Raw genomic sequence first — 11,078 nt, 5'->3', positions numbered from 1 at the left:
TCAGTACAAAAAAAATAAAAATTATAGCTTGTTTCAGGTGGATTTCCAACCATTCCCATGCTTATAGAAGCTTGTAATTCATATCAACCCATCCAAGAAACCGAATACAAACAAGTTAGCTAATCTATGGCATGCAACAAAGCAATCGATAACAATCTTCCCACACAAAATTTTCACACAGAACAGCTCCATGGAAGTCCACACCTGACCTAAGGCCTATGAGATAACAATGTTTTTCTCCAGCGGTCAGTGGTCGAGAGAATGTTCCCATAAACCTTCAGTTCAAGAAGCAGTCAAAGGGATAAAACTTTCCGGGACAACTAAACAGTTTACTGTGAAGTAGTTGCTTTTTATCTTTGTGAGTTACTCAACTAATACAACTCAAGAGCATGTAAGTAAATCTGACTTCCATAAACTTTGCCTTCTTTCTATTATGTCATAACTATAGATGTTGAGAAACGTTACATACCTCTACTTTGTCATACATTAGAAATGTTTAAAGTGTCGCTCATTTCTTCATCCAAGATAGTCACAGCTTGCACAATCTCTTTATAGTGAGGATGAGAAGAGTGGCCCATGTAGAACACAGTAAAAAATCCATTCAACTCAATGAAACTCCATCCAGGAGTTTTCTTCAACCCGAGTGATCTCATTTTTGTCCAAGCCTCTCCGACACCATCCCATCTTCCCATTGAAGCATAGCATTGTGCTAGTTGCACATAATTTCCAGCATTTACTGGCTTCAACTCAAGGATCCTCTTGGCGATTACCTCTCCAAGCTTAGCCGTTTTCTGGGTCTTACATGCATCAAGGAGTATACCTAAAATGTCTGACGTAGGACCTGGCAACATCTCCACAACTAGGCTATAAGCCTCTTCTAATTGTCTAGCTCGACAAAGGAGATCAACAAGACAAGCATGATGCTCCATGTTTGGTTTGATACTAAAATCTTCTGTCATTGACTGATAAACAGCCAAACCTTCAGAAACAAGTCCTGCATGACTACAAGCAGTGAGTACTGACAAAAAAATAATGTGATTAGGCTTCATCCCAGTTTGAAGAAAGTCTGAGTACAACTTAAGTGCTTTCTCTCCTTTTCCATGACTTCCATATCCTGCAATAAGTGCACTCCAGGAGACTATATCTTGATGTGGCATTCCATTGAAACACCTTTGTGCTGTTTGAAGATTCCCACATTTTGAGTACATGTCAACAAGACCTGTGCCCACCTTGATAGAAGAATTCAATACATTTCTGACGATAAAATTGTGAACCTGCTTCCCCAGATGGAGGACACCAAGACATGCACAAGCTTGGAGGAGAGAGACTACAGTGACAGAATCAGGTTTTTCACCCAGCATTCGCATTTTGTTGAAAAGCAAGAAGGCCTCATACAGATGGCCATGTTGAGCATACCCGTTAATAATAGCATTCCAAGATACCACATCCCGATATTTCATGCTATCAAACAGGGCATGGGAACGTATCAGGTGGCCACATTTAGCATACATTGTAAGAAGAGAGTTGTAAGCTGGAATATCTAATTTCAATTTCTGCCTAGTAACATATCCATGGATTGAACTGCCAACAATCAATGATCCAAGATGCGCACAAGCTGCAAGGGTGCTTGCTATGGTTGCAGAGGAAGGAACCGCACTGGATCTCAGCATTCTGTAGAAAACAAGCAAAGCTACATCTGCTTGATTACTTTGTACAAGGCCAGAAATCATTCCTGTCCATGAAATGACATCTCTAGTTTCAACTTGATCAAAAAGCTGAAACGCTGTATTCGTCTCCCTGTATTTCAAATACATTCCTATCAAAGTTGTCACAACATACTTATCTGATTGGATCCCAGAGACAATCACCTGGGCATGGATAGACTTCCCTAATCTAAGATCTCCCTCATTAGCAACTACAGATGCAACGGAAGCAAGAGTCTGCTGGTCGGGCCCTGTCTCTATTGTCCTCATTTTATTCAACAGATCAACAGACTCTTTTAAGCATCCATTTTGTGCATAACCAGAAATTAAGGAGTTCCATGAGACAATATCTCGCAAACTCATGGCCTCAAATAATTTTCGAGCAAACTTTACCTCTCTGCATCGATTGTAAATGTTCAATAGAGAATTTGCAACCATGATGTCAAACTCAAAACCATATCGTACAATACAAGCATGAACACACTGTAAATAAACCAATTCTGAAATCCCAGATAACAAACTTAAAAAGGTTATAGAATTGGGTTGAATACTTTGTTGCCTCATCTGATTATAAATTGAAAAGGCTCTGCTCATGTCACCTTTTAGTGCATAACAGCTAACAATGGCAGTCCAGGGAACCACATTTCTCATGTGCATTTGACTGAACGTATTGTGAGCCTGAGATATGTCTCCTCTTCTGGCATACATGTGAATGAGAGAAGAAGCAATATAGACATCGGTCATGTATCCATGGACAATGATGTGCTGATGGATGAAGAGAGCAAAAGGAAGTACGCCAAGAGAAGTAGATGCCTTTAGTAGGATGGAGAAGGTGAAAGAGTCTGGTGGAATGCCATTCTGAAGCATGGAGACATATGAAAAGAGCATTTGACGGTGGGCTCCAACATGGAAGAGGCGATTCAACAAATTGTTCCATTGGATAGCCAGGGTAACTTCTTGTTCCGTCCAGATTTATCCACCTGGTTCAGTCCAGTTACTCGTGCCGAGTCTGCCTATGAAATTGGTAGCCTGGAGATGATCAAATCAGATCATATATTCATCATTGACAATGATATCAATAGCTATATAATCACAAAAGTAAGCAGGCCTATAAAGTGAAAATACAAATCAAGATGGTTCCTCCAAATGCAAGTGACACAGCCTCATGCAGATTGTAGAAAGGAGATCCTTCAATATAATCTCATATTAACTAGATATAGCAATCCTTTGGGCCGATGACATCCCACCAAAACTAGAATTTCTAAGCAAAGGCAGATTTTACCTGAAATGGAAGCAGAAGGAACTCTATAAAAGGCATATCCTAAAATGACAAGCTAAGTTAAGAAGCCTGTTTCCCAACTAATAAACTCAAGATCTTTCCATTCATTGATCCATGTGCAACTATTCTTTAACACTCACACACAAGTGGGGTCTCTTTGTGGATTCTATAAGTGAACGATTTAGGTGAAGACAAGGTAAAGATCCATCTTCCTGCTACTTCAGTTTCTTCACTAGTCACTCCTAGGAGTCAGCTGCAGAAAACAGCAAGGAACCAAGTGTTTTGCTCATCATCGCATATCTACCAATCCGACAATAAATGTTTGTGCTTGCAATTTTCATTTTTTTTCTCAAAACATAAGAAATGCAACCACAAGAACAAGCAAGATCTTCTTATTTATTTGCATTTCTTTTGGTAAATTTTAAAGAAGAAAAAAGAAAAGAAAAAACTTGTTTCATCAGCCTACAAAAAGCACCAAGGGATTACGGTATATCCTTCTAAAGAACCTCAATCCCCAATTTAGAAATGACCAAGGAAAAGAAAGGTGTGATAGTTAATTTCCAAGTGATAAGTACAAAACGGACAAAAGCAAGGAGACAATACATGCACCAAAACACTTGCTCTCGTTTTCACTATTAATTCAGCCCACCTCTAAACCAACCCACAAATCCAATCATTCATTATACATCTCAAGTAAACAACCCTCACTATCTTCCTCCTCACCTAAACTCAAACAAATCACCGATGTCCTATCCACATACAACTCACCCAATTTCCTCAGCTTCTCCATCCATCTCAACTGCTCTCTCCTCCCCAAACTCCACCCCCACCATTACAACATTGAAACAATCCATCAAACCATGCTCCACCAAGTTACTCTTCTAGCCACCCACCCCCATGATGATCCCCACCCTATTCTTTCCACGAACCATACCACACATTACCTCCCTATTTCCCAACTCTACCCCTATTCAATTCTTTCAAACCCAAACATTCACTCTCCCCAATCCAACCCTCCACTAAACCAAGGTTATCCCTCATTGCTCACCCTCCTTAGTCCACCCCTCCACTAAACAAAGATTCTCTTCCAACCCATCACCCAAATCCCACCAATATTCCATCTGTATTAGCCATTAACACCTCTTCCCAACAGAATAACTCATTCCAGCCAATGAAACCTCACTCATACCAATCTTCCAACATGAACTCTTATGCCACACCTATGTCCCTTAAACATTCATCACAACTACCACTCATTAACCAATCATCTCAACATTTGCTAAACTTAATTTGCATATTTACAAAGCCAATGGTCACTCAATTAATTGGACCTCCAAGGCTGCACAAATTTTTGCCTTCTTTTGGACTCAAATAGTTCAAAAAGTAGCTGTTGTAGCACATGGATGGTTAGCCTGAGATCACGCCATCAAACTCATCAAGCATCATCTCTCCTTAGCACAAAATTAGGTGATATTAGCATTTCAAGATAAACTATAAGGTGCACTTCGGCCCGACCAAAAGAAAGCTTGCAACAATTTTTCATTCTTCAACCTGGAGAGGGGGGGGGGGGTGGATAGAATGTAGAATACTCAATTGTCTCCTATAAGAACCAAAAAAACAAAAAAGGAAACCATAAATTAGAAACATGGATAACCACCAACCAAGAAATAGCAAGTGCAAGGGGGTGCCAAGCTAGAAGAAAAAGGGGTGTGGGCTTAAGGGACAAAGTTGGAAAAATTTGCCAAGTTTATGTGGGGGCGTCAACTCAAAGGCAAAGATGGAATTTCTATAGTTGGTCAAAACAAGTCAAAAGCAATCTTGAGTTTCTACTTCTTGTATTATTCTCTAAAGGTACGATCTTTGTCAATTTAGCAATCTCTTTCAATTTACTACCATTATGTAATTTGATTTCCTTGATTGATGTTATTGAAATTCCTAATTGAAGTAGGAGTTTCTTAATAGATGTAAATGAAAAACTATAAATATTATATCCCACTTTTTATACTCAACCTTACTTTAATCATTACTAGGTGGTGAATCCATGAGATGTTTGTTGATTTTCAAGACTCCGTGGATTTAGCTCATGGAGAAAAAGAGAGAGAGACCCATTGGGAGAAAACCAGAGGAAGAAAAGGTTATGATAGACTTGATGTTCTAACCCTCCCCCTGAAGCTCTATTTATAGATTAATGAAACTACTGTATTACAATAATACCCCTGAACTTAGGGTTTAGGGTTTAGGGTTTTAACCCTGGAACTTTAACTTAATTATATTAATGCCATCTCTATGAGATGACTCTTTATTTACCATCCTGCCATCATTGTATGTGGGCCTATGGGCCTTCTCCTTGATCTGTGGGCCTTGAGCCCGTCTTCTTCTTGGATGCATGGGCCTTCCTTGGTCTTATGGGCTTGGGCCCATCTTCTAACACACTTGGATATGTGGGCCTTCCTTGGTCGTGTGAGCTTGGGCCCTATCTTCCAACAATGTCCAAATAGATACGTTGGGTTAAGAAAACATTACATAGCTTGAGACCAAACAAGATCATTGGAAACACCTTTAAGGGGGGTGTTGTGGTAATTTTCAACACTTCTGTCATAACTTCAATTGAGGGATGATCAATTTCAACTTTCACGAGGACTTGATTTTTAATTTATGGATTTTTCATCTAATTCCTGGAAGGTTGAGATTTTTATGTAATTGAAAATTCCAGGTTTCATGGATGTTTTTTAAAATTTTCTAGGATTTGTTAGGGGTTGGTTTTCTCCTTACTTAAAAGGAGTTTGGAACTTTTCCGAAATTTAAAAAGTTTGAAGGGCTTTCTAGACATTTTTGTAATTCCTGGAAACCTAGGTACTTACTTATATCTTGCAACTTCTTTTAACAGAGTTTGGAAACCTTTTTAAAGGAATAATCAATTCCGAGAATTGGATTTCTCGTCTTCAACTTCCAAATTGGAGGTTTTTTGTTTTCTTCCATAGGAAGAACCCCTAAAGTTTCCACCAAAATCAGTCTTCAACGACGATGAACACTCAATTACAAGAGCCTAAGACCCATCACAGTTTTGCAACAATCTCAACTAGCTTCAAGAGCTTCAGAAGCTCAGTTTTTCTTCAATCAAAGATAAAAGACCTTCTAACTAAGATTTTTGATGTTGATTGAAAGGAAATATTGAAGTAATAGGTACTTATCTGGATGAGTACTCGTCTGAATCTTAAGGTGATTCCATGGCTAAGAGTCTTCAGTTTTTGTTTTCAAGCAATAGTTTATGGGACTCTCGAACTTGCTGTAATGCCTTGTTGAATTCTAGTCCCATTGAGGAAATAGTAAGAGAGGGTGAGAGAGAGAGAGAGAGAGAGAGAGAAGAGAGAGAGAGAGAGAGAGAGAGAGAGAGAGAGAGAGAGAGTGAACAGAGAAAAGAAAAGAAAAGGGGAGAGCCTTTAGCTAGAGCGAGCATATCCCTCTAAACCCAGTAGTGCTTGATTTATAATATTTGTATAGCAAGATATTTGCCTCCTGCATGCACTCCGTGGTCCCCCCTCTCCCCATGGAGTTTTCAAGCTGAATTTTGATGGTAGGGCTCGAGGTAGTCCGGGACTTGCAAACTTTGGGGGAGTTATCAGGGATCCCCTGGGTAACATCATCTTTTCATACGTAGGGCCAATGGGAATTTCAGATTCCACCGATGCAGAGCTCCGGGCCTTATATCATGGTTTAGACACTTTCAGAGACCATCTCCACGACCTACTCATTGCTGAAGGAGACTGCAGTGTGATTATTCATTGGTGTTCTACTGCATCCCCTCCCCCATGGAGACATTGGCCTATTTATCATCGTGTTCTGGACATTGTGGCCAACCTTTCTTGTACATGATCTCATATTCCCCGTGCTGTCAATTCCTTGGTGGACGGGCTTGCTAAACATGGGACCTTCCTTCCCGCAATGGTTGTAATGGGAGGCCCCCTTAGTTTGTAATTTTCTTCATTTTTAATACATTACCACTTTTATCAAAAAAAAAAAAAAAGATATCCTAGCTTCAATAGGATGCACAGAAGGACTTAAAAGACAAATTCCAATCAACTAAAACTAATACTAAAAGTAGACTTTAACTTGTCTAATCCTTCATATGCTCGACACCTACAAAAGAATTCTTTCTGTCTTTGTTATTGGTCAATTATGAAACAGGCAAAGCATAACAACAAGGACACTGGAATGCAGCAGTGGCGGACAAACATTTTCAGGATGATTTAACTAAACATCAAATTGAGGAGACAATAGATAAAAAGAGATCCATCCATTCTTGCCTTTCAGGTCAGAACTTGCATTTTTTAAATGAATTTTTCCCTTGAATCTCAGAGTCAGTTGGCATCCCAACCAAGGCCCAACAGTAAGAATGATGATTTTAGCTTTGACAGTACATCAAGGAAAATGAATATCTTCAAGTGGGTAGGGACTTTCCCGAGAATGAACATAGAGACTGAGTGAATGCACTAGGATGGCACTTAGACGATCTATTACAGACAAGATGATTTTCCCTGCCAGCACCTAGATAGAAACTAACCAGGGTTATGAGCTACTAGCTTCCAATGCCTTGTCCATCAGATCTTTAACTATAAGTAAAAACATAAAAAAAACTTTAATTGTTTCTCTATTAAAATGAATCTCATTAATCAGTAGATAATAAGAGAGTGAAACAAGTCTTTCCAAATTTTCCCACCTGATGGACTATTATCATGCTTTAGGCTGTATTTGGTCTGAGAAGGTGAGGAAAAAATAAAAGATAAAAAATAAAGAAGAAGAAACAAACAAGAAAGGAAGAAAAAGAAAGCAATCAAAGACATTATATTTTCTAGTTTGGTTGAGTTACAGAACATGGTATAAAAATACAATTTCTTGTCTGGAGATTGCAGGAAGAAAGACAAGCATGAGAAAAATTGAAACTTTCTTACAGCAATAATGGCCGAGATTTACCACTGAGAGATGATCAAAACAACCATAGACAAGGTATTTGTTTCCATCCACAATGTAGACAATCTATTTAAATATTTGAAAGTTATACATATACCTGAGTCTAGATGTTAAAAAACAAGTATTATTTGTCAGCTATAATTAAAATAATACAAATGGCTCAATATGAAGAACATTGTCAATCCATTTCTCACATGTTATATCATCCTTCTCCAAAATCAAAGAAGCTGCTAGAGTCCACCAATTGTAGGTTTTTAGGTACTTATTTGTCAAAGTATGTCAGGGAGTTAGTGAATGATGACGTTTATTAGTGTGATAACAATAAATGTCATGCGCTACAAAAATAGGTAGGTTTTGAGACACTTGAGTGATGTTAGGTGCAATTCAAGAAATGATTTTTATGATGGGCATGAGTTGTAGCATAAGCTTAATGTGTAGCATACATCTCTAAAAGCTGTTTAACAAATAGTCGTTACCCTAGGGGCATTTATTTGATTTCACAAATAATCTTTTATTATCCAGTGAAGGACCCAGAGGCCAATCTGCCTCAAGGAAAATGATTTACCTTCTCTCACCCATCACTGGTGGTTCTTTAATCTATCCAACCATCAATCCACCATTAATCATTGAAAAGCACAAGAGTCACATAAGAAGCCTAATCTACATAGTGCAAGTTAAATCTCACCTCTCATGGATTCAATTGATTTTTTTTTTTTTTTAAGAAGAAGAAGAAGAAGAAAAAGATTCATTTGATATGAGAGTTGAGAAACTAACCAACTTTTGAAGCCGTTCTCCATAAGACCTATGATTTCATGAATACAGAAATCATCTAATGTATTACTGATCTACACTGTTGCCTCTCAGCAAACCTGCACATAACATACATATCAAAACTAAATCTCAGCAACCAAACCAAGCACAAAGAACAGAGTCATATATCTCCTTAGCTGTGAATGCTTGCTACAAATCACAATGCTAATCAGTAAATTTATATTGATAAAAGCACCTTGTTATTACTATCAACCAAAACAGAACCATCTAACCACAATCCCGTTGACCACAGCAGAGAAATATCAATGATATCATGATTATAGTGATCATAAAAAATGTATTACTGATCTAAACTGTTATATTTCAACTCACCCACATATATGACATATATATCAAAACCAAATCTCAGTATAGAACCAAACATAAAAGCATAGTTAGCTGAATATTTCTCAGGCATATATACTTGCCACCAATCACGACTCTGAACTGTAATATCATTTTGATAATACAACCATAATTATATCATTAATCAATACACCACCATCTGTCCATAATCCAGTAAGTTGACAACAGAAGAGGCAAATCAAGTATTGAAAACCTTCAGAAGTGAAAACAAAAAATAGGAAAAGTTAACTATTATATGAAAACAAACCACAGAATAACATATTCCTAACATGTGGTCGAGAAATTGATCAAACCATAACACATAAATCAAATATGAAAACAATCTACAAAATGACATATTCCCATTGTGATTTAGACATCAACTAAACTAAAAATCACAAATCAAAACTTGATTTTTTTTTTCTTTCAGTACTATAAACTTGTGATTTTAATCTTTAACCCAAACCATGGAGAGACTTAACCTAAGACCTCATACAAGAGCCTCTGCTAATGTTATCATTGAGCCAAAGACCAAGCCCAATATCTCCAAAACTGATAGGAAGTAGAAATATACAATCTATTGACTTGGGTCATTGACTCCATGGTCACACAGGGGTTTTTCTAGTTAGGTCTTAAGTTCAAGTCTCACCAAGGGTTCAACATTCAAATAAAAAAGATACAATCTATCTGTGAGATCACACAGCTTCCAAATTTCCAAAATAACTTGCCCGAGAAGCTTCATGCAGTGAAAAAATAAATATAGCACTACCTGAGCTTCGTCCTTAGGACACTAGCTGAATAACAATAGAGGAATTTCTAACATAGGTAGAACCTATTTTAATACTTGCACAGATTTGTAATTCTCTTTAATACATTACACGATAAAAGTTCAATTAGTAAACATCATACTATCGAAGGCTTCCAATTATTACCTAAGATCATATAAAAATCTAGTTGCAATAATATATCGTATGAAAAATATTAAATTTAAATTGGGAAATGAGCTGCAAATTAATTCCGACTAACATTTTAAAAAGCCTTCGGACAATTTTACTACAGAAAAACATGAAAAAATGAAGAGTAGAAGGTCGATTCATGTTCTATCATGCCGGTTTCGCTTCGACCTACCCCAATTGGTGTCTTTCTTTCTATGTTAGATCGCATCCATCCTATATGAAAACAAACTTAAATAAAAGCAGTTAGCCCGTAAGAAGGGAGTAAAATATCACGCCATTTGAAATTAAATCCCTCTGAAGAACCAGAAAAGCAGAAATAGGCAGCTGATATATGCTGAAACGTAAAAGCTGAAAAAAGAATGTACTCAATCAAATACTGAAAAGCAGAAACAATTACTCAAAAAAATAGTAACGCAAAGACAGAATGTGGTAAATGCTTTACGAGAGTACAAAAAAGATGAATGTTTACCTGCTTGAAGATGTTGGCAGTTGAAAAGACATCGGAAATTTGAGTCTTTGAGGAGAGGTTTTAGAACGGGGGTAGAAGGCGGGAGCTACGGAACGGAGCTCGTGGAGGATGGAGAGGGGCACAACAGTCATTTTATTCTCAACTTCCTCTTGGAGCTTGCCTTCGCCACGTAAGCAACCTATCATCCCACCCTCCTTCAAACATTTTTAGGGAGATTATATTCAGTTTCTCTTGCCTGGAAATAGATTTAAAATAACCTTATTTTATAGGCACGGGTTTATACGTAAAATCTTTCGAGGGGGAATTAACAATGCTTGGAGATCATTTTATAGCTTAAATTTTATTGTCATCTCTTTTTCTAGAAATGCTACTATTATGCACCTAATAAGTGTTTTTCGCATGGAATTGTTAATTGGGTAGTTTTAGAAATATTTTGATGATGTCGGTATTTTTAAAAATATTTTATTTTAAATGGGTATTTAAGTGAAAATCCCTATATTAAGCAATTAAAGTATTAGTCTTTGTTTATGTATTTAGTTTTTTACTCA

At 37.4% G+C, this 11,078-nt stretch overlaps 1 protein-coding gene across 1 annotated transcript; it reads right to left on the bottom strand.

Moving 5' to 3' along the window:
* LOC137939093 (pentatricopeptide repeat-containing protein At4g04370) lies at positions 1 to 10,601 on the bottom strand. Its single transcript, XM_068784283.1, has 3 exons — positions 10,531 to 10,601; positions 8,725 to 8,819; positions 1 to 2,732 (listed from the first exon to the last, which is right to left on the bottom strand). The coding sequence occupies exon 3, from the start codon at positions 2,589 to 2,591 to the stop codon at positions 480 to 482; it is 2,112 nt and encodes a 703-aa protein (XP_068640384.1). The 5' UTR covers positions 2,592 to 2,732; positions 8,725 to 8,819; positions 10,531 to 10,601; the 3' UTR covers positions 1 to 479.
* Between the last annotated feature and the right edge of the window lie 477 nt (positions 10,602 to 11,078).

This window comes from Aristolochia californica, unplaced genomic scaffold (genome assembly GCF_029961685.1).
Source record: "Aristolochia californica isolate CCGP_79_NKW_82.1479 unplaced genomic scaffold, dmAriCali1.0.hap1 SCAF_8, whole genome shotgun sequence".
Taxonomy (NCBI): domain Eukaryota; kingdom Viridiplantae; phylum Streptophyta; class Magnoliopsida; order Piperales; family Aristolochiaceae; genus Aristolochia; species Aristolochia californica.
Note: the sequence above shows the minus strand (reverse complement) of the source record. Positions and strands in the feature narration are given on the sequence as shown.